Here is a 23159-nt window from a genome sequence, read left to right as displayed (position 1 = left end):
GTGGGGGCCCTGGCCATCTGGCTCAGGGTAGCTTCCAACTCCTGAAGAGTCTCCTCCAGGCTGTCCATCCGCTGGGTGGTGGCGCCCCTCACTGTGCAGCCGAGGCCAGCAGTAGGCTGGCCCTTGTGTTCCCTGCTGCAAGGTTGGGAATCGTGTCTGTAGCCCTTGGGGGTCTCCTCTGGGTGCATCTCAACAGTGGAGGGCTCCTGAGTTCTGTCCAAGACTGGTCCCCAAGGACGGGGAACCCTGGCTCCTCCCTCCTCTGGGTTGCAGCCCCCTAGCCCCAGTCTCTTCAGAGGTGTCCCTTTCTTTTCAAGCATCAAGCTGTTCTTGGGCTGAGAAGCCTCGGTCACTACCCCTGGCAGTGCCCGTGGGCCATCCCAGCCCCTTCTGCCCCCAGTCAGGTTTCGGGGTCTCGGGGTGGGGGTCATCCTGTGGCCAGGTTCTTCAAGCCTGGCCTCTGGTGGGGAGGAAGGGTTGGGGGCACACTCCGTCAAGATGATCCGGGGGACACAGAAGGCTCTGGGGCCTGGGGCAGCCTGTGGGGGAAAGAAAGATGAGAGAGATTACGATACCTGCAAACCAAACCACCATGAACTGGGGGATGCGGGGGTTAGACAAGGGGAGCCCAGCCCCTTCCTTCCATAGATGGGGAAACTGAGGTAGGGAAGGGGCCTGACTGAGTTGACCTAGCAATTAGAGGCAAAGCTTGGACTAGAACTCAGGCCTCTTTCCACCATACCCTCCAGTTTCCCACTTTCTGACAGAGATGCCAGTTTGCCTAGAAGCACAGATACATGTGGACTTCTCATTGCCCATGCTAAACTCTGAGAGCAGGTTTCATGGATCCTCCCATGAGTTTGCTCATCTGTGCAATGGGATAACAATATGAGGAGTGGGTGGAGAATTAAGTGAGCTCACATGGGCATGTGCTTAGAACAGTGCCTGGCGCATTGTAAATGCTCAATAAATACCAGCTTTTTGTTGAATTGAACTGACTAATGGAGACCAGGCCGGTGGATGGAGACTAGATGATAAGTTTCTGGCCTCTGGGGGTGGGGCTGTCATCTTCAACTCAGGCCACCTCCTACTTTTGGAGCTTCCACAGCCACAAAGGAAGGGGTTGGGCCAAGTCCCTCTACTGCACACAGGCTCAGGCAAAGCTACAGCACCTGCTTCTGTGTGAGCATCCCTGGCTCTGGCTTTGTTGGGGGCACAGAGACAGCCCCTACCCCCACACACACCAGAGTGAACCTAGGTCTAAGTCTGAGTACCAGTCTTGTTCCAGGCTCTGTCATGTACATCTTCACCTTTAATCCTTACCGTAAACCATGAACTGGCTACTACTCTCATCTTCCCCACTTTATCAATGAGGAAATTAAAGGTGAGGGATTGTACGATTCACCCAAGATCACTTACCCATAGCTAGTTAGTGGCAGAGCCAGGATTTGAACCCAGGGAGTCTGACTCCAAGTCCAGTGCTCTTTCCACTAAAAGGAGCCGTGGGGAGATTCGTAGGGGGCAGCAGGGTCCCCTCAGCCCCCCTCCCAAGGCAACCCATCAGCCCTGCCACCTGCTTACCTGGAGGTGGGGGTGCAGACTGGGAAGGTAGAGAGGGCGACCCATGCCAGCCTGGCTCCACTGCCCGATGGTGCCTCAGATGCAGAGGGTGAGCCAGGCCCCAAAGGCCAGCGGAGGGGATTTGCCCACTGGACCCCTTCAGGATTGGCTCCCAGAGCCAGAAAGGGGCAGGGATTGGGTGCCGAGGACACAGCCAATCCCGGGGGGCAGCCCTTCCATACTGCTCATCCCCAGATGGCTCCTTGAACAGCTCTGTGCCCATCCCCTACCCAAGAGACGACACTGTCCACCCATCTGGTGCTTGTCTGCTCCCTCGAGCCGGGGAGACAAAGCACCACCAGGCCTCGAGCCAGGCCAGAAATCAGGTGGCAGCCAGCATGGAGCCCACTGTGGGCCAAGGAGACCCAGACGAGGCAGGCGAGCCTGTATGCACAGTGGAGATGACCTCCTGGAGCAGAGGCCCTCCTGCCCCACTGTGACTGGGCAGCAGGAGAGATTCCCAGGCCACCCCCACCTAGGTCCTCTTCCCCAAGCACAGTCCCCTGGAGGTACAGCAGGTCCACCCCCAAGTTCCCAAGAAAGAGTAAAGAGGAAATAAGCGCAGTAGGACAGTAGCAGGGACTGAAGTTAGAGAGAAGAAAGAACTTCCCAGTGCTGAAAGACATGGAGCCAGCAGCCAAGGAAGGGCATGAATTCCTTCCATTCCAAGCTCCCTGACCGGAGGGAGCAAGAGTGGGCAAGATGGGGCCACGGGTCGGAGGGAGGCTGCAAATGAGCCTTCCCCCTGGCGTGTCCTGGCCTCCGCTACAAAGCATAGATTCTAGTGGGAGAAACGGGAGAAACAGAGCTGGCATAGGCAGCAGCGCAGTGGGAACAGGGTGGGGATTAGGCAAAAGCTCAGGACAAAATCAGATTTTGAGTTAGACCTATGGTCATCTAGTGAGCAAGATCTAAACTCGGATCTTGGACCAAGACAAAACCCAAGCTTCAGGCCAAACCTAAACTCCAGCCTTAGATGGGGACAAAATACCCAGGCCACCTTAGGCTGACTCGGAATCAAGCCTGTCAGCCAAAGCAGACCCAAGGGGCCAACGGACACCAGGCTGCTAGAGTCTCAGGAACAGAAGGGAGGGTTATTGCTTGTCCTTTGGTGGGCAGGTCCACGTAGGTGAGGCTGTGGAAGTGGTGGGTGTGACTGGTGTTTTAGCATTTTAGCAGGTTAGCGTGAGAGGTGAGGAGAGGAAGCTGTGGAGGCACAGGCAGAGAGAGCACCGTGAGAAGTGGGGGGCAGCCCGTTACCTTCCATGTGGGGCCCGGGGCTGAGACCCCGGGGGAACCCAGGTCCTGGGGGGACAGCAAGGTGGGGATCAGCTGGCAGCGGGGCGTAGGGGGGAGGGAAGACACTGAGCTTCTCTCAAACACCTGGAGAGCAGAAGGTGGGGGCAGATTTGGAGGAGAGGCACCGGGTGGACAATGGGGGTGCCGGCTTATGGCTTAGGCCCCCATGGGGAGGGGTGGCCTGGGCTGGCACTGGGATCCCAGCCTCACTCCTTGGCCACTGGCCACTCTTCTCTCCAATTTGTCTCCTCCTCCAGAGGCCCTGGAAGTCCAGGGTCTCTATCCATTCAGGGAGGGGGCTGAGAACACTTGAATATGGGTGACTTGGGAGGGGCTCAAGGCACTTGGATATAAGGGCATTAAATGTTCACAGAACATTCAAGGATGAAGATCTCAGAGCATGGGGGGAGGGGGGACGGGGTCTCAGGGCAGTTGAGTTGGGATCTCAGAGACTACAATAAAAAAACTCGAACCCACAAGGAGGGACTTTTAAACCCCCTCCCCCATTTTACAGTGGAGAGGGAATCGAGGCAAGAGGGACGGGGTCCTGACCAGGCCAGCACTCAGTGGGGAGCCTGAGTCCAACCACCTGTCCTAGTCCAGCCACTTTGCCCTGGGATCAAAAGGAGCAGGGCCTGGCTGATGACTCTGGGAGCCAGGTGTGCCCCACCCACCTCCAGCTCTGCAATGATGCGGTCCTCATCGTCCTCATCCTTGATGGCAGAGGCCATGATGGGTGGTGTGGAGGCCGGGCGGGCCACCTCAGACACAGTCCGGCGCAGCTTCACTTGGGGCTTCTGAACCTCCAGTTCCTCGGACTCAGCCTTCTGCAAGGCCCGGGCCCCCATCAAGACCAGGCTCTGCCCCCTTCCAGCACCAACTCACCTCCTAGGCTCCATGGGTGGCAGACTATGTCCCACCTGCCCCAGCTCCTCATCTGCTACTTCTTTTCTCCCCTCCCAGGGTGGCCCCCTCCCATGGTGGAAGCCCAAGCCAGAAGAAGTAGAGTCACCACTGGCCGGCCCTTTTCTTTCCTTCTAATTCCCCTCAGAGGAGACCATTCAAGAGGGTCTCCAGAGGTCATCTCAGGCATCCCCCCAACTCAAACTCGTCGTCCTCTCCCCGAGGCGGCGTGGTACCTTGATGAAAGCTGAGTCCTTCTTGCTGGTGACCACAACCTCTCCGGTGCGTGTGGTGGTCAGGCCATGGGAGGAGGGGAAGCTCCGGCGGGGAGGGGGTGGCGGGGGCGACTTGGAGGGCTTCTCTGTGCGGTATCGGGGCACTGTCAGCTCATCTGCGGGCAGCCAAGGGGCTAGGAGTCAGGGGACCTGTAACTCTGGCGTCCATGTGCCACATCTGACTCCAAGGGGGTAAACCTTGCTCAGGGGAAAGGACACGGGCTTCCCCCTCCTTCTCTCTCACCTTCCCATGCGATCCAGCCCCATGCCCTGTCACGCCCCCTCTTACAGCACCCTCACCCCTTGCTACCCAAATGGAGGAACTCACACCCTGCTCAGAGCTGCGGAATCAGAATCCACATTTTGACAGATCCCCTGGTGATTTCATGCACACATTCAAGTTGGAGAAGAATTGCTCTGATCCACCTTTTCCACCAGCCCCTCAGCATCTGCACTAGCTCTGATCTTTACCCTTTCTCCATCAAGAGAGGGAAGTAACTATTGCAAGAGCCTGACTCTGCTCACCAGGCTCTCCCTTCTCCCAGTTTTTCCAGAGGTGGGAGCTGTCCCCAGGGCAACCTGCAGAAAAATCACTTAAACCTGACACTCCTCTGCCTTTGATGCTCCAGTGGCTTCCCATTACCCCAAACCACATCCAAGCTCCTTGGCCCAGCACTCTCCAGTCCTTCTGCCTCAGCTCTGCTTGCTGCTCTCTGGCCTGGACCCCCAGGCATTTGCACATGCTGCTCCATCTCTCTGGAATGCCCTCTCTCACTAGCCTGGAAGCAGTTACTCATTTTCCAGACTCCAGTGGAAAGTGTCCTCCAATGAGAAGCCCTTCCTGCCCTCCCGGGGCATCCTCTAGGACTGCACAACACCAGAGCTCACCTCCCCGCTGCATTTAGCACCTCATCATATTTCTGGTTTACCCACTAGCTATGGCCTGGTAGAGATTACATAAACACATTGAGCTTAGTGTTCTTATGTATAAAATGGAATAGTTACTGTATCTGCTTCCTGGGTTTGTTATGAAATTATAAGGATTAAAATATAGAAGGCATTTGGGGCAGTTCTTGTCTCACAGTAAATGCTTGATAAACATGTTATTATTATTCCCCCACTAAATTTTAAGCTCCTTGAAAGAAGCAATGCCTTATCTCCTTATCCTCAGCACTTAGCACACAGTAGGTGCTTAACAAATATGTGTGGCAGGAATGACTAAGTGAATGAATGATGATTGCCATTTCTGGTTCAGATTTTTGCCTCCCCTGTGAGCTCATGAGCTCAGGGAACACAGGAAGCAGGTCCATGTTAGTCAACACTGCACCCAGTCTGAGCACAGCCTGGTTTAGGGCACATGCTCGATCAGAAAGTACAGGCAGATGATTCTGCCTGGACTTGTGCATCTTCCCTGTGTGGTCCTCTCAGCAGCAGCAGTGGGAACAGCCCTGGATGGAGTCCAGCTCTAACTCAGCCTCTGGGTCTCCCTTTAGTGGCTGAGGGTCAGGCTGCTGATGTCCCAGTACCTCCCTTCTCCAGCAGCCTGACCACAAAGACTCTCACTCCCACGTGCCTCCCCCAACAACCTGAAAGCTCCTGAGGATGGGGCTCTCTTCCTCTGGGCTCTTCACCTGGCCCTACCTGCCCCCGTACCTGAGCCCCTCCTCCCACTGGGCTCCGTTCGGGGGGCTGCTTTCTGGCCGTGGGGGATCTTGGGGGGCTTGTGGTCAGGGGTAGGGGCCGGGCCCGGGTGGGCCTTGCTCGCACAGTCCAGGTCAGGGATGGCCTTCAGTAGCTCTGCCTGTGTCTCCTCCAGCAGCCGGTTGATGTCCTTGGCGCTGTACTGAGTTAGGGCTGCCCGCTTCTCCTCCCAGTCCCGTTCGGCAGCCTTGGGAGGAGAGGGCAAGAGTCAGGACTAAATGGCTTTCCTGCTCCTGGATCTTTGGGGCCTCAGCCCCTTCCCCCACCATACATGCAAGGCCCCCTGAGGACCCTTGGACTTCTCCTGAATATTACGTGCTTTTCCCATGAGTCCGGAATGCCACTTTCTTTACATACTACTCTCTTGATATACTTGGACCTGTTTTTGGATGTTCTCTTCTTCTGTTTCTCTGACCACAAAGTCTAATCTTGGGCTAACACAACACTGCCTTAATTATTATAATACGCTTTTCTGTCTACCAGTGTGAACGTCACCCTCAATATGCTCCTCAGACTTCCTCCACCCCCAGGAAAAAGTACCCACACTGCATCAGCACTTCCTAACCTAGGGTGGTAAGAAGGCATGAGCCTAGCACATGTCCCCCTAATCCCGGGCTCAGCACCTCAACAGACACAGCCTTGTCCACACTTCTCTTGCTAGGAGCGTCCAAGCCTTTGGTGGGGTTGCCCCCCTTGGGGGCAGCAGGAGCTCCCTCAGCTGGCCCACTCAGCTCATGGAGGTTCAGTGGAGGGCTGGGGGGTGGCATTTCAAAGTCCAAGCTCTTGTTGAAGTCAGTTTCAGCCGTCACCTTCTTGGGGGACTGATTCAGGAGGTTGTTGGGGGGTGGCCACACACCCTCGTCCACTTGCCTGGGGTTGGGAGGGTTAGGAGCCACTGTGAGACCAGCAGGATGGTGACCCCACAAAAGAGAAGCCTGGCCTGAGGGAGGTAGGGTGTGAGGAGGGATCTGGGATCTTGCAGGATAGAGGGAAGGGCCTGGAGAGGAGTGACTGCATCTAACATAAGGGACAGCCAAGCCTACAAAATGCAAGGGATCAGAGTTGATGTATAGCTCCAGTTGGCACATCAATGACCTTTGGGGGAGTCAGGATAAGGGGTCAGGCCTAAGGGACAGCCAAGCCTACAAAATGCAAGGGATCACAGGTCAGTGTTGAGGTATAGCTCCAGTTGGCACATCGGTGACCTTTGGGGGAGTCAGGATAAGGAATCAGGCTAATCTATTGATCTGGGCCCAGTGCGTGACCCCATGGGAAATCAGAGGTCAGAGATAAGAGGTCAGGGATGGACTGACCTTCGAATCTGGGCCAGAGTGTCTGTGACCCCACGGCAGCGCTTGAGTAGCCCATCCAGGCGCTGTGGCTCCTCCTTCAGGAACTTCACGGCCTCCACCTCCACACGAAGCACTACCCGCATCTTGCTCTGTAGGCCTGGGAAGTGAGCTGAGGGGGCCAGAAGATGTGAGCTGAGGAAGGTTAAGCTCTGAGGACTGACAGGATGGACAGCAGGGAGGGCAGTGCCTAGGGGTGGGGGCAGGGGTGCAGCAGGGACTCCCACCTGGACCATGTGCCACACTCACTGGCCCCTGGGCTCACCCTTGAGCTCAGTCAGCGTCTCCCCGAGTTGTTTCAGTACCAGCGCCTTCTCCTCCAGCTCGGGCCCGGGTACCAGCCGGTGGTTATGGGACACATCCCTCTGGATCTTCTCCACCGACTTCTCCAGGTCACTGCAGCCACAGAGAGACCCTCTCAGCCCCTCTGGCCCCAGCCCAGCCCCCTAAAATTGGGCAGCTAGAAAGAAATCAGGTCACCAGTCAGATAAAAATTAAAAGCCATCCACCAGTCCACATGCCCACGAGAAATGAGAAATGCCAAACCTCAGAGACAAGACTTCAGAAGAGCTCCCTAACGGGGCTCTGGGTCCTCCCTTTGAAGTTCTGATCTTTAGCCACATCAGCCAAATCTCCCTCCCTATAACTTGCATCCTCTGATTCTCATTCTGCCAAGGAATTAGCAGAGAACTTGGCAGCCTTTCAGAGACCTGGAGGCAGCTGCACGTGCCAATAAGGGGTCTCTTCTCTTGCAGGATGGCACTACCACGTCCACCTACTTTTTCTCAAATGATCCAGACACTCGGCCTCTTTCTTTGAGGACAAAACCGCTTTTGATTTTCGGCTGGCTTATGCTGAGCTTCTGTCATTTAAAACCCTACATCTTTCTCAAATGTAAATCAGACCGAATCACCATCCCCTGCATTGAACCCTAAATGGCTCCTTTCATGCTGAGGCTAAAATCCAAACTCTAAAATGTAGCCAAGAAGGGCAGCATGAGGGTAGTAGCTGAAAATTTGGCTCCTGAGTCGGACAGAGCCAAATCCCAATCCTTGCTCTACCCATCCCAGCAGAGAGGTCTTAGACAAGATATCTATCATCTCTGGACCTCAACCTTTCCATCCAAAATATGAGGGTGGTTAAGAGTTCCTCCCTCTTGGGGCCATTGTGAGGACTGGATGAGCTAATGCAGATGGCAAAGCGGTGGCGAGGGCTCAGGCCCTCGGGGCTGCTCTCATTTTCCCTTCAGCCACATCCCCTGTCCTCATCTGGTTTGCTTCTGTTTAGAATCATCCAGAATTCCTCTGAGGTCCTTGTGTGTGCTGCCCTCTCTGAACCTTTTAAATGCCATTTTCTCTGCCTAGAATGGGGGGTTCGCACACTCACACACGTGTGCATGTGTGCATGTACATGTGTGACTAATTCCCACTCATCCTCAGGTCTCAATGAGAACCTCCCCACTAGTCCCTGGAGCTCCAGTTTGGGGTTAGGAGTCTGCTTCCTGCTCCACCGTCCCCCCTCCCCTCAACCTCCCTGGAGCTCCAGTTTGCTGGGCTGTGTGCAGCTCCAGGCAGGCAGGGACCATGTCTTCCAGTTTCATCTCCAATGCCAAGCACCTGGCAAGGTGCCTGGAGCAAAATAGATGTCTGGCAAATAATTGTGGAATGAATAAATAAGTGAAAGAAGGAACTGCTGCCCAGGTAGGTCATCTCAGTTCTGTACTTGAGTCACTGACATCTGACCCACATGCAGGACTTTACAGATATTCCTGTCAAAACCCATCTGTTGGATTTCAGCTCAACTATCCAAGTGGGAACAACTTCTGAATCTCAGTTCTACCATCCAACAAATTTGCTCCCCCTCAAAACTCTGTGTCATCAGCAAATCTTATCAGCATGCTTTATACATCTTCATCCAACTAGTGGGTAAAAAGAAATATCACGTAGGAGCCAAGGATGAAATCCTGTGACTCAGCACTGCCAGTTAAAGAGCTATCTTGTCCTAAGCACTTACTGCATGCCAGGTGTCACATTCAGCCCTTCGCTTTCATTGTCTTATTTAATCTTCACAACAAATCCACAGTGAGAACCATTATTAACTCTAGTTTACACCTAGACAAACAGTAGCTCAGACACCAGACCACATTTCCCAGCCTTCCTTACAGTTAGAAGTGGCCATTCAACTGAGGTCTAGCAATGGGACACAAGTGGACGGGGTACATGCTGTTTCCAGACCTGGCGCATAAAAACCTCCCATGTAAGCTCTTCCATGCTCTTTTCCCCTTTCTGTTGGTTGAAAGGCAATGACCCTGTGGGCGATCTTGCAAGGCACATGTTGAAGAAGGCAAAATCTCCATTGGCCTGGATGACTGCATGCAGGAGGGCCGTTCCACTAACCCACCCAATACTGTCCCATGAGAAAGATATGTCTATTACTTTCGAACCATTATATAATTTGTTACAGCAGACACCCTAAGTAATGAATTAGCTACCTTAACTAATACAATTGGCTTTGTCATTTAAAAAAAAATAAAGAGGCTCTGGGAGATTAAATAACTTGTCCAAGGTCATACAACTATTTTGTGGTAAAGCAGGATCTACTCATGTCAGACTTCAGCCATTGGGTTACACTTTATCTCCCTCCTGCACTGTACTAACATCACTCCACAGCCGACCACTATCCCACCCAGCCTTCACTCTGCCACATGACAAAGAACAACTTTCCTCTGCATGTGTGTGGCGCCTGACTGGCTCAGGGCATGCCAGTTTTGTAAGACTTCAGGAGGAGACAACAAACACTGCAACTCTCAGGCAGAAGGAACTAGGACCCCATTAGGCTCAATTAGAACCTTAATTTTCCAATCACACAATCTGCCTAACTTGGGCAGACTCTGCAAATGAGTCCCAGACTAGCCCAAGTATAGACACTGGGACCAGAAACTGGTTGGGTTTTCCAGAACCAGGTTTAGTCGTAGGGAGTTGAGTGGGTGTCCACTGCAAAATGAAGATTTTTTCTCCCTAGTTAAAAAATTAAGAGAGCAACAGCAGAACATTAAGCCAAGCATGGGCTCTTATGAGCAGGGGGTCCCGTGTGACTGCACAGGTCACATGCCTACAAAGCTGGACCTGGGTTAGGCCAAGTTAGGCTCCAGAGGCCAAAAGGTCTCAGTCAGCAGAGGCTACCCCCCAGGGCAATGTCTACACAGAGTTCAAGTGCTAGGCTAGGATAGGAGAGTGAGCCAAGCTGAATGAAATACAGTATTGGCCTTAATTTCCTGCAAGATGCCAGGGCAAGAGGAAGGGGCAGAGCGAAGCTGAGCAAGAGCAAGTGTACATGATCTGCAGTCAGAGCAGGGGTAGGGAGGGGCCTGCTGGTCCACCTAATGCCTGGGGAAGATATGATAGCTGGGCAGAGAGGGCCCTCACGGCCAAGCTGGAGCCACTGCAGGGCTGGTGTGCAGCCTGCTCCATCTCCAAAGGACAGAAGTCCCTTTCAAAGTGGGTGGAGAATCCTGCTAGAAGCAACCCATCAGCCCCCAAGCTCTCTCAAATGAGCAGTCTGAGCAATGGGTTTGATAACAGGGCAGCGGGTAGAGAGCTTCTGTGTTCCAGGAGAAGCAAGGTTCTCAGGAAGCTGAGGACCAGACACTCATATAAAAGGAGCATAAATCCATCCTTTGATTTCTTCTGCCTCTGTGCTTTTATATTTCCTTTTATTTTCCTTTAATGTCTCAATAAAGTTCCTTTTGAAAATTCCAACCCAGCTCCTCCATGCCCAGTGAAAAGGGACATGGAGAGGACAGGAAAGTCAGATAATAGTGAAGGGGGATGGTAGCTGCCAGTCTACCTATAGATCTGACTGAAGTTATCTAAGCTTTTACACCTAGAGTGATGGAGTAGCTGCCGCCAGCTTATTTTCAACTGGGACAACCCCTCATTTCATCTCGGCCACAAGGGATAATGGGAGTCTTTGCCTGTGTCTCACTGAAATGCACATGGACCACCAGGCTGTGTGGCCCCAAGGCTGAGGAATAGGGGCTCTTCTCAAAGAGCCCCTTGCAAGATGTACAACCAACATGGCTTGGCGAGGAAGATGGGCAGCCTCTTCTGGCTCCCTGAGTCACTGGCCACTTGAACCCAAGCCCTTTCTGGAAGAAATGCAAAAATCTTAATACTGGGCACAGATGAGGAAGCCTCAGTGCAAAGAAGGGCAGAAACTGTCCTAATCATACCACCTTTCAGCGCCGAAGCTGGACCTCAGGTCCATTTGTGTCCTCTGACACCAGGAGGAAGGCCAGAGGAAAGAGCAGAGCCTCTGTCTCAGAGCCCAAGACTGACAAGAGAAGGCTGCAATGGGGTGGGGGTGCTCATTCTGTGAAAGGCAGCTTCTTCCTTCAACAGTGCTAGACAATCAAATATTGGCCAGACGGCCATTTGTTAAATTTGGATCAGAAGACTGTCTTCTGTTAACCCTTCCATGTCTAAGCATTTAGGGGTAGGGTGTTCTCTATTCCTCATTCCTTCTGAAAAAGCTAGATCTGCACTAGGACAGCAGGAGGGTTTTTCCTTGGCCATACATGGTCTCAGAGATCAGGGAATTGGAGTGCTGGCAACTGTGGCTGGTCAGCACCAAGTTGATCAAGCTGGCAATACCTGAATGCTCCACCTGAGTACTCTACCCCAGAGTCAGTTTACACAGATCACAGGCCAGAATGAAAGCAGACAGAGAGCAGAGTGAAATCAGGCGGCTGGCCACATGAGAGTAAAGTGGCAGGCCACGGAGAAGCCAGACTGTGGACCATTAGGAAACAAGACCATAAGCAAAAGCAGGCATCAAACCAGAAAAAAAGAATTCAGGAATTGTGCCAGATGGTCAAAGGTTTGTGGGTCACAGAGAAATCAGGCCACACAGGAGAAGGAAATTTGGCTTCAGAACAGATCAACGTCTCCTGTGATTCAGAAGGAAGAGGAGCTGCCCCTCCCAGTGAAACCTGATTGCGGGCCACCCAGGCCGCACCCCCAGCCCTCCCTTCGCAGCTGGGCCCAGCCTTACTTTAGCTGCTGGGTAATGAGCTCCTCGTCGTTCAGGTAGCGCAGCCGCTCCTCCTCCACCAGGGTGCGCTGTCGCTGCAACGGGTCCTCGTGCCGCCGCGCCGCCTCCGACACGCGCATGCTCAGCTCCGCCTCCGTGCCCTTCAGCAGCGCACGCAGCGACTCCAGATTCTGTAGCTGCGGGACGCAGATGGACCGATGGACAGGGTTGGGAGAGGATGGAAGCACGCAGCAGGGAAAGGGTCGGGAGGAGGCGGGCAAAGGACAGCCCGATGCCGGGCGGGATCCACAGCAGATACGGCTGCTAGGTTTGGGCCGTGAACAGCAGGGAAAGGGTGGGATGGTGGTGAGGGACAGAGGCCAAAAGCTAAGTTCTGGAGAATACAGGCGGGAGGAGAACGGCTTGGGAATCGTGGAGGGAGGAGTGCTGAGTTAGGCCATGCAGAAGGTGCGGCTGCATGACTGAACATGAGCAGCAGTGAAGGGCTGGGATTGGTAGGGGACAGACAAGGTTAAGTGCTGGGGAAATACAGGGGCAGGAGAACGGGAAGGGAATATTTGGGGATAAGGAGTGGTTCTATGTTGGGCCCTGCCGACCAAGTGGCTGCATTGCTGTGGTTTTGATGGACTCAAGCACTGAGGTTTGACAGTTTCTATGGCTGGGATGGGAAGAGTAAAAACGCTCGAATCTAGTTCTAAGGCCGAGTTGGGGTAGTGGTGGGGGTGGGCAATATCCTACTTGTTGCCCAGATGGCAATTCTCTGTCCCCTCTCCAGCTTGTCTCTGCTCATTATTCTCACCTGATGGGCCGTGGTGCCCTCTGGAGGAGCAGGCACAGAGATGCCAGGCTCCTGACTGGTGGGACCATCTGCCTGGCTGGGCAGGGCAGGGAGCTGAGATCTGGGGGACAGGCCTCTGCCCAAGGTAGGGGAGTGGCGAAGGGAATGCAGGGCTGGAAGGAACTGGGACTTCCCAGACTACTGACACGGGTTGGGAGCTCAGTAAGGGCGGACTGGGGTTCTGGGAGAGCTGTGAGGATTCAGGGAAAGGAAAGGAGGGCTCAGTGAGGAGGACACAGGCGAAGGGTGGGGGTTTGGTAGGGTCGCAGAGATTCAGCTAGGCGGCAGGAGCTCGAAGAAGGGAAAGGAGAGAAAGCGTTCAGAAAGGGGCCCGCCCAGTGAGCGGCAAGGTTACTTTCATGAGCTAGCAGTGAATGGGGCGGGACTTGTTGGAAGAAGTTTCGGCTCACGTGGGTGAGTTCTGTGGGTGGGGCTTGAGGGGCGAGGCCTCAGAAGGGGCGGTACCTGGAGCCTCCGCAATTGCTGGAGCTGGCCGCGCAGGTCACTGGTGCTGTTCTGCAGGCCACGCAGGTGCAGCTGCATCTGCAAACGGCTAATGGCAGTGGGTTGTCCCGCAGGAGTGCTGCTGGCTGAGGGTGGGGGAGGGCCGGACACTGGAGTTGCCCCGCTGCTCCGGCCGCCTGACCCACAGGCTGCAGAGGGACCATTAGGATGAGAGAAGAACAAATTGTTAGGTGGGAGAAACTGGAGCAAAGTCTGCTGCACACAATAGCCAGAGAGGCACGTGGATCAAACTCTCAGCCACAAATGGACTCCCAGCCCCTCTGTGGGGAGCAAAGCACCCCCGCAAAGACATCTTGGGCTACGGTGACTGACTCATTTATTTTTTGAAGCCCGGTTGTTTAATTCCCATTTTATGGATCAGGAATCTGAGGATCCGAGAGGTTAGGATTTGTGGGGGAGGGAGGAAGGGTGACTCACGTGCTGAGGGAGTGGCTGCTCCATTGGAGCCTTCAATTTTCTCACTGTCGCAGGGGAAAGATGGTCATCCGAGGGTCATCGTATGTTAAGGTCTCACCCAGACAGCCAAAGCTGGGTGAGACCTTAACATAATCTCCAGTCCCCTGCTCTCAAGATGGAGTCCCACAGAAGGGAAGGGACTCACCCAGAGTCACATGGTAAGACACTGGCAGAGCTGAGCCCAGGGCCCCTGCTGTCCACTTCCCCTCCATCTTGCCCCAACCACAGGCCCTGGCAGTGGTGTTGGGAGAAATGCCTCACCTGGGGGTCTCAGGCTCTGAGCCTCGTAGTAGAGCACTCTGCACCAGGCCGGTGAGGCTGGCAATCTGCTTCTCCATGGCCTCCATGCGCTCCCTGGGGAGGATGGTGGCTTTGAGCAACACCTCTGGGCATGGGGTGCCTCCTTCCCAGCCCCCCCATTCCTAAGATTGATAATTACAGGAAATACCATTCCCTCCCCAGCCACCAGCACACAGACAATTCAAAGGGCCCCAACACCTAATGGTCAAGCTCACAGACCCTTCTCCATCTGATAGTCACCCCCTCCCTCTGTAGCCTCATCTCTCATCACCGGCTCCCTACTGGGCCCCACTCTGGCTTCTCTGTGCCTCCATTCATTTTCCCTTGCCTAGAATGCCCTCCTCCCTACCTCCTCTCTGAAGCCATGCCAGAGTCCCCATCAGCCTTGACGAATCCCTATACACCCTCCCAAGGAAAGTGCAAGTATTTTTTAAATGTGTCTCCCTCACTAGACAGGGCAGAAACCAGGTTTGCCCAACCTGGCATTGGCACTGCCCAGTGCACTTCCTGGCACACAGACCACAAGAGAGCTATGAGAATGTAAATCACTTCTCGCCTCTCAGCACTGTGGGCTAAAGGGGACAGGTCAGTGTCCTGCTTACCTCCTCCAGCCCTGCACCCTTAGGAGGGAGCCGAATGATTTGCAAGAGTTCCCGAGATCAAAGGCTACCTAACGGAATATGCCTTTCTCTCCATCCCTATTTCTTACCAGCACCCCCTCCCCAGTAGACTTCAGCCGGCCTTGTGCTGGACAGTTCTCATGGCTGCAAATGCAGTGTCTCAATAAGGCACTAAAAGAGTGCTGGTTCGGCTTCGACTTTAATTAGGAAAACCGAGGTTCAGGGAATGGATGCAAACCCAAGTCTCCAAAGTCCTTGTCTGCGGTCCCCTCGTCCACCGCTCATATCTTGAGGACAGAAGGAAAATGGCAAGTCCCTCTTTCCAGTGCCTTCCCTGCCACATTCAAGATACTCTGGCGACCCCTCTAGCCTACTCTGGGTCTATAAAGGACTTCTGGGTCTTAGAGTCCAGGACACAATCCTGCCGTGGACTCTCCACCCCACCTTCATGGCCCTGAGGCCTCGAGAGCATCCGTCACCTTGTCTCCGTGTCCTTGGCTGGCACAGGAGGCCCGAACCCAACGAGCGGACGGTCCCCAGGCCCGGGGAAGAGCTCGGGAGGGGGCGCTCCGGCCGTCGAGGAGCTCCCGGCGCTGCGAGTCTTGCCTCCGGGGCTCTCTGCGAAGACGGACGAGGAGCCCGAGTCTTTGCGGAAGGACTGGCGCACGGGCGAGCCACGGCTGGGCGGCCCTGAGTAGGGGCTGTGAGGCGGCGGGGGGCCTCCGGGGGGCGCTGACACATCGGCCAGCTTTTGCGGCGACGAGGGTGGCAGGCGGAAGCCATAGCCATCGCCGTAGAGCGGGGCGCCTCCCGCCGCCTTGTACAGGGAGTCCTCCAGGTCGGACTGCAGCGCCGCAGCCGAGTAGGTGCTGAGCGAGCGCACCGAGCCGCGCTTGTAGAGGCCTCCGGCACCGGGGTAGGCGAACGGGTCGCCAGCAGCCGCGGCCAGGCTCAGGCGGCCCTCGTGGAGCAGCCCGTAGGGGTCCGCGTAGAGGCCTTCGCCCTTCACCAGCACCATGCCGCCCGCCTTGCCCGCCAGGTCCTCGTCCGGCTTCACATCCCGCCGCTCCAGGATGGCGCTGGGGCTGGGGCTGACGCCCTGGGCGGCGGGGGCTCCCAGCCGCTCGGCCGCGTGGTGCACTGGGCTGCCGGCGTAGGAGGGCGGGCGCCCCCCGGCGTAAGACAGGCGCGAGCGTGAAGGCGAGCCCGACGGCAGCACGGACGGCAGCCCGGACGGCAGCCCCGGCGGTGGCGAGCCAGACGCCAGATGCGGCGCGGGTGACAGGTTGTTGAGGCGCCGCGTGGGAGACGACTCCCGCGACGCATAAACCATCTCTCTCTGTGCAGAAGACAGTCCCGGAACCGCACAGGGCTAGTCACAAAGGGGGTCCCTTGCCCCTTGCTTGAGGAGCCTGCCAATCCCTGACGCTTAGGAAGTCCCTTCTGTTCTCTGCCTTCCCTCGCTCCTGTAGCATCTTGGGCCCCTCTCCCATCAGGGCTCCCAGAATGGAGGAAGAAGTGGCACATGGAGAGGAACCAGAGGGTCAACCCGCAGCCCACCATACGGTGAGGGGTGGGGAAGCCCAAGGGAAAGGAGCGGTTCCTAAGAGAGACTGCCATAATACCTAGAGGCGTGCTGAAGAAATACTGAGCAGACCTGAGGGGAAAGTGGCAGGTGAGCGGGGAGGAACTCTTCCATGACTCCACAATTAATGGAGGTCCCTTCTGCTTCAGCCTCTATATTCCCTTCTCCAAAGCTGGCCCTGGTCCTTGGTGACAAACGATTAGACCGCGCTCCTGGACCCCATCTGGCCAGCCTCCCCAATGCCCTGGGCATCCCCAGCCATACCCGGAGGTCCCCGTTGGTGAGATGTGAGCCAGGGAAAGCTGCGTAGAGTGGCTCCTTCCTATAGATCTTGATAATACTGCGGTCCTGGATGTCTCTGGAGGGGAATGGGGAGGTTCAGAAGGTCACAATCCCGTAGCCCTATATTGAGAAGAGGCAGCTACTCTAGGCAGAGGGAAGAAAGTTGGCAAGAGGGGCCACGAGCCCCAACCCCTTCCTAACTCCTTTCTCGGTGGATCTCGTTCCTCAGGCTGCCTGCCACTCACACACACCCAACAGCTTCCACCCCATCCACTTCCTTGGCCTCAGCGCCAGTTTCAGGTTAGCTCAAGCCAACAAGAACCAGCAGGGGTGGACGATTTAGAGCGGAGGGTGTGGGCTGGGATGACCAAGGAATGGGGGGCAGGGCGGTAGGCTCAGGGAGGAGAGGGTAAGGGCTGGGGTTGAGATCGCAGGGGGTGGGGAATGGCCTGTGGAGAGATCTCCAAGAGGAAGAGTATGCGGAAGCCCACCCATCCCCCCCGGGGCCGCGCCCACCGGACGTCCTCCAGCTCGTAGAAGACATTGCGAGCCTCGTCTTTGATGAGGATGGCGGTGTTGGGCGACTTAAGCATGCCCATGGTGAGCTTCTGCGGGAACATGTGAGCGATGAGTGCGTGCAGCGTGTCCAGGCTGCTGACCTCGTGCGTGATGTGCACGCGCCGTGTCTCCTCCCCGAACTGCAGGAACAGCACCCCTGCGAAGGAGAGGCCGCATTCGCGGTCAGTGCCACCACCACCATGCAGCTTGCCGGGAGAGTGAGGGGAGGCTTCGGGAGCCGCTCTGGTCCCGCAGCGGCAGGGTCTGAGGCCGGAAGCTGCACCGGAGTGCAGGTGCACCCAGGCACCCCTCATGCGGCCGGCCTCTCAAGACACCTCGTCGATCCCAGGCAGGTTGGAGCCTGGTTGTGGAAATGGAATTGGGGGCTGGAGCAGGTGGGACAGAAACTGAGGGGGAGTCGTTGCTAAAGAGGAGAGGGGTGAGAAGGGAGGGAATGAAGGAAAGGGGGACTGCTGGAGGGGGTAGAGGGAGGGCTTGAGGAAAGGGCCGATAGGGCAGGGGATGCTGAGGGGCGGGGGAGAAAGGGGAGAGGGAAGGGAGGGAGGGAGAGAGAGACAGAGAGACAGAAAGAGGGATGGAGATGGAGAAGAGCTGGGAAGAGAAGCTGAAGAGGGAGAGGCCCTGAAGGGAGGAGATCGTTTGGGGGCATAGAGGGGCATTGATGGAGAGGGGAGGCAGAGGCTTGGTAGAAAGATGGTTGAAGAGAGATGAAATGGTGAAGGGAAAGCAAAGAGTTCCAGGACAAGCAGAGCAGGGGGAGGAGCCAGTAGCCAGGAGGAGGATGGATGGGGCGGGCAGTACCTGGTGAGCGCAGCTTGGTCTGGCTGGCAGAACGGGAAAGGGGCAGGCTCTGTCGAAAGCGGTTCATCCTACTGAAACCTAGAGGCAGCTCCGCCTCCGACATGGTCTCCAGCGACTCAGCTGAGGCGTAGGATAGCTTGGCCGCCTGGTCTGCCAGCCCAGGCTGGGCTCCCTGAGTGTGGCGCGAGCTGCGGGTCTGCAGGGGCAGGGCGGATGGAGGAATCGAGCTTGATCCCCTTTGCTCTGTCCTCTGCCCCTTCCAGACCCTGGGAACCCCTACTAGCAAGAAACACACACACACACACACACACACACACACACACACACACACGGGTCTCCTGGATTCCAGACTCGCTGTGTAGCTGCAGGAGAGTTCCCAGCCTCTTGGGGTTTTGGCTTCCCTGGGACACCCAGCAGGCAAAGAGTGGGTAAAGGACGCAGGCACCCTGAGAAGCTAGACAAGAAACCATCTGAGCGGGAGCCATGGGTACTCTTGCTATTTTAAGCTTCCAAAGAACAACAACACAAATTTGTCACCGAGGTGAGCAGCAGAATCGTTGAGCAAATTGGGGCATTAGTTCCAGACATTAATTAAGTGGCGGGTTTGTGAGCGGCGAATTTATCCTTTGTAGAGTTCAGAGGGGTGGGGTGGGGACGGGAAGCAGGGCCAAGGGAGAAAGCAAAGAGCTGGGGAAGCCAGAATTCCAGTTCTAGGGGTATGAACACTCACAGAGCTAGGCACAATGTCCTTGACTGAGGGTGACTGGGAGAACCATCCCACCCCCCTCCCCAAAGCCAGCCTGACCCTCGTTTCAAACAGACTACCTGCCTAGTACATGCAGTGCACATGCTAAGCCCAGTGTTATCCACAGGCACACATGGCATAAATACCAGGCCTCAGCTCCTCCCCACAAGGTACATGCTGCCATACAGCCAACAGGCTAGCCTCCCAGAAAGGGCTCCCCCAGAACCTAACATGGCAGACTCTTGCCCTAAAGCTACAGCTAAGGGTGATATCTGGCTGGGGCTAGAGAAGGATGTCACCCAGTGACCATTCCCTGCCTCAAGGATAGTTTGATTACTCTCTCCTTGGGGAAGGGGTCATCATGATTTCTACTGTACTTTAAGAGCCTATTTTTGGCTGAAGGCTATGGCTGTCACTAGGGCCACGGCTCCTGCCATTCTGCCCCAATCCCTCCCCTCAAACCTAGTTGTTGTCAGACACTCATTTAAGAAAGATAACGAATCAGATCTACATCATTCTATGTTATGTGCATTACATACATATATTTATTACATATACATATATTATCAAGAAAAAATCATGTTGCCCAATTGTATTTTTTCATAAAATAAATTGCCTATTTTAAAAAACAAATCACTCAAAACCATTAACATCGGTAATCTTGAGGTTGAGACAGCCTTTTCTTTTACTTTATACATTTTTCTGCTGGATGAATTTCACACAATCAGAATATATCACTTTTATAATTTTTTAAAAAACAGTAGAAGTATCTCTAAAAAGAAATCATTTACTCTCCTTCCCAGCTCTCTCCTTCCCTAAATCCTGATTAACCCCTAATGAATCATCTTCATATTAACTCAATTTAATGTTCCAATTGAATTAGAACTCTTGAAAAGAGAGAGCATTTTCCTCTGATGGGCAGTGTGCCCAGCTGTCCCCAAAGTGGCCTCAAGGGCTTGGGGATATGGAAGGCCAGATTTGGGGACCTCAGGGGCATCCAGCCTCAAGCACAATGCCTTGACCAGTGGGTGGGCATAGGTCTGGGGAGGAGGGAAGCAGTATAGGAACTGGGCGGGGCGGGGGGGGTCAGTCATCAGAAGGATGCCCGTTCCCAGACTTTGGACCCTGCAGCTCAGAGCTAGGCTGACCACCAGTGCCAGACTGTGCCCCTCTCTCACCTCACCCCAAGGCAGTGTGGGGAACCAGCTCTAGTCAGGTGATCATGGGGTTGCCAGGCAACTGGAAGGTCAATGATTTCCACGCAAGTATGGATGAGGGGCTACAGAGTTCAGGCAGAATGAGCAGCTAGCAGGGATGAAAAGCAGGGGGTGGCCACAGTGCATGGGGGACACAAATGAGGTACCAGTAAGAAGATGGAACAGGGACCAGAATGAAGGGGCGCAGGGATCCTTGGGACTGCTAACTGCTGAAAAGGCGGGACTCTGCCCAGGAGACCCTGGAGGAAGAGATGCCCACGTTCCCTGCCTTGCCAGTTTCTGTCTCCATCCTGGCCCCGTGGGCACCTTTTCATTCTCATGGCCTTTGTAGAAAACCCTCTTGAGAAGAAAACCTGTTAGCACTTTTCTCCATCCCTGGGCTGAGACTACAGGGCAGAGGAAAGTGAGACATCCAGAAGGACTTCCCAGTTAGGAGGGAGATGGCAAGAGAACAAAATAATTCAAGCAGAGCTCCCCAAAGATAGGCAAGGGGCTGCCATGGGAAGCAGTGAGCACCTTTCACTGGAGGTGTTCCCAGGAGAAGCCACGACTCCTGGTCAAAGATCAGGCAGAGGGAACCTGAGAGGGGGCCATCAAACTAGGATCTGAGGTTCCCAAACCCTGTCCGCAGTAGGCAGAATCATTTGGGAGTTTCTAAAAACACTTCCCAGGACCTAGGTCAGAATCTCTGGGAGTTGGGGCCTGGGGTTCAAGATTTTCGACAAGTTCCCAAGGTGATTCTGATTTGGGAATCAAGTCAATGTCTGTGATTCTAATAGAAAATGAGGTAAGCTACCCTGGAAGGCTCTCCATGAGCCAGGCACTGTGCTTGGCACATGCAGTATCTCATTTCTTCTCTCTTTACAACAGCCCTATGATGCAGATACTGCTGTTCCATTTTACAAAGGAGAAACCAAGGCCCAAGGGATTATGTAACTTGCCTCAGGTCACCTAGCTAGTTAATAGCAGACTGGAATTAACCAACAGATAGTCTGGCTCTCGGGCATTGAACCCTACACTCTACTGCCTCCTCCAAAAAGGCTACACGTGACGCCATGATTCTATGAATCCAGAATTTTCTGATTCAAGGACTTCTGTCTGGGAGAATGTATGCGAACGAAATGCTTGGAGCAAGATGACACTTGGGGAGTCGGATGGATGCCTCCCAACTCCCATTATAATACTTGGGACTTGAGGGGCCGGGGACTCCAGGACACCAGCAGCAGTCTAACTTCTCTGGGCCTGGTTCCAGGGAAGACGGAGGAGGTGCCTAAGGGTGCTTCCCCAGGGTTCCTCAGGATGCCCTTGGAGGAGCAGACAGCTCTCCAGCTGTAGATAGTCCAGACCCTCAAGAGGAGGCAGGAAGGCATGCATCCCTGAGCTTAGCCTTCCACTTGAGCAACAGGTTTGGAGTGCAGAGCTGTGAATCTCCTGCCTGGCACTGGTCAGCTCCCCATAGTGGAAAGCAAGAAAGGGATGAAGACCCATCATAGTCACAGGACCTCCCTGGAAGATGAAAAATGAGTTCAGAGAACAGGGCCCTCAACAAGATCATGGGGTCCAGGCCCCTGCCTCAGAGCCAGCAGTCTCTCCAGGCTGGGGAGATATCAGGCATTCTCTCATTCCAAAATGCCCCTCGTGGCCTGGGGAAGCCTGAGGATCCCCAGCTCAGATCCCCAGCAGGGGTAGCCCAAACTCCCATGTTGGATCCAAAAGCCCCTGGCAGGTGAACCCAGACTCTCTTAAAGCAGCAGCCATATCCTGCAGCCCCAAGGCCCTCCACCCGCACCAGAAGATCCCGTGCAGATGCACACCCCTGTGCAAAGCATGTGCAGGGAGGGGCAGGGTGGGAAAGCACATGCAGTTGCCACGGAAGCAGAAGCACCACACACTGACCTTGAAACTCCAGTAGTTTGGCTGCTGATAGAAATAAGAGAAGAGATGGTTATGAGGGGCTGGGAGGAGAGAATAGGGGCAGGGGCTCAGCACTCAGCCCTGGGACATGGGCCCTCCACCCTCCCAGGAGCAGGAAGGATGCTATGCCTGGTACATCCCATTCTCTACAGACTCCCAGGATGGCCCTGAGCCAGTGCCAGGCCTGCCGGTGGGGGCAGGGGAGAGCCATTCCAGATGATTATAAGCCACACATTCTAGTCAGAGTAACTGTCCTCAGAGTGTTACAGGTGGGAAAAGGCGCAGATGACCATGATATGGGGAACCCACAAGGCACTGGCAGAGATGAATGGGAGCTGCAGGGTCAGAGAAATGGCATCTGGTTGTGACAGGCCAGGGAAAACTTCCCAGAAGAGGTGGCATTTGATCTAGGTCTTGAAAAATGAATAGCTCAGATTGGGTAAAGGTATGCCAAGCAGAGGGGTGGGCACGGGCAAGTGTCCTGGGGCAGGCAGGCAGAGAGTGTATTGAGGGAATTGTCAATCTTCTAGTTTGGCTGGAGTTTAGGGCCTGGAAAGGTAAAAGATTAGGCTGCAAAGCAGGAGCTGGGGCCAGATGAATGGGCTTAAATGCTGAGTGAAAGTATATAGACTTAACAGGTTGGACCAGCAGAAAGTATTCGAGTGAAGCAGAGTAGGGTCGGAACCAGACCCTAGGAGGGTTGATGAGGCAGGGAGTGGAAGAGGGAGGCTGGGAACCAAGGCCCGGACAGGGTGGCCTGTTAATATGATGGAGCTGGATTATAGAGAAAAGTGGACAGATGCCAGTCATCTCACAGCACTGGGCAATGGATCGGGAGGCTTGGGCAACAGAGGGTGCTGGGGAGACTGGGAGCATTGGCAACACCCTGTGGTGTTGGATAGATGAGAAAGGAGAGCTCCTTATACCCCTAGAATGGGGGGTGGGGCTCAGATTTCTCCTCATTTACAATAACCTAGGGTCACCCTGCGTTCCCTAGAGGCAGAAGGCCCTTCCAGATGGCTAAAGACAGGAAAGAATAGCCCGGAGGCTGGGCTGGTTCTTGGCAAAGCTGAAGGCACCCTGCTGACGTGCCAGCCT

General features: G+C 54.9%; 1 protein-coding gene across 1 annotated transcript in view; it reads right to left on the bottom strand.

Annotated features, from left to right (window-relative positions):
* The window catches only part of SRCIN1 (SRC kinase signaling inhibitor 1), a 63726-nt gene that overhangs the window by 6938 nt on the left and 33629 nt on the right, over positions 1–23159 (bottom strand). The window contains 17 exon segments of the mRNA XM_015599163.2: positions 3594–3746; positions 4059–4213; positions 5751–5985; positions 6422–6668; positions 7112–7259; positions 7413–7543; positions 12200–12375; positions 13503–13690; positions 13980–14023; positions 14280–14372; positions 15418–15749; positions 15752–15871; positions 15873–16277; positions 16788–16881; positions 17322–17520; positions 18186–18381; positions 22044–22067. Of these exon segments, the coding sequence (XP_015454649.1) occupies positions 3594–3746; positions 4059–4213; positions 5751–5985; positions 6422–6668; positions 7112–7259; positions 7413–7543; positions 12200–12375; positions 13503–13690; positions 13980–14023; positions 14280–14372; positions 15418–15749; positions 15752–15871; positions 15873–16277; positions 16788–16881; positions 17322–17520; positions 18186–18381; positions 22044–22067 (2940 nt within the window).

This window comes from Pteropus alecto, unplaced genomic scaffold (assembly GCF_000325575.1).
Source record: "Pteropus alecto unplaced genomic scaffold, ASM32557v1 scaffold98, whole genome shotgun sequence".
Taxonomy (NCBI): domain Eukaryota; kingdom Metazoa; phylum Chordata; class Mammalia; order Chiroptera; family Pteropodidae; genus Pteropus; species Pteropus alecto.
Note: the sequence above shows the minus strand (reverse complement) of the source record. Positions and strands in the feature narration are given on the sequence as shown.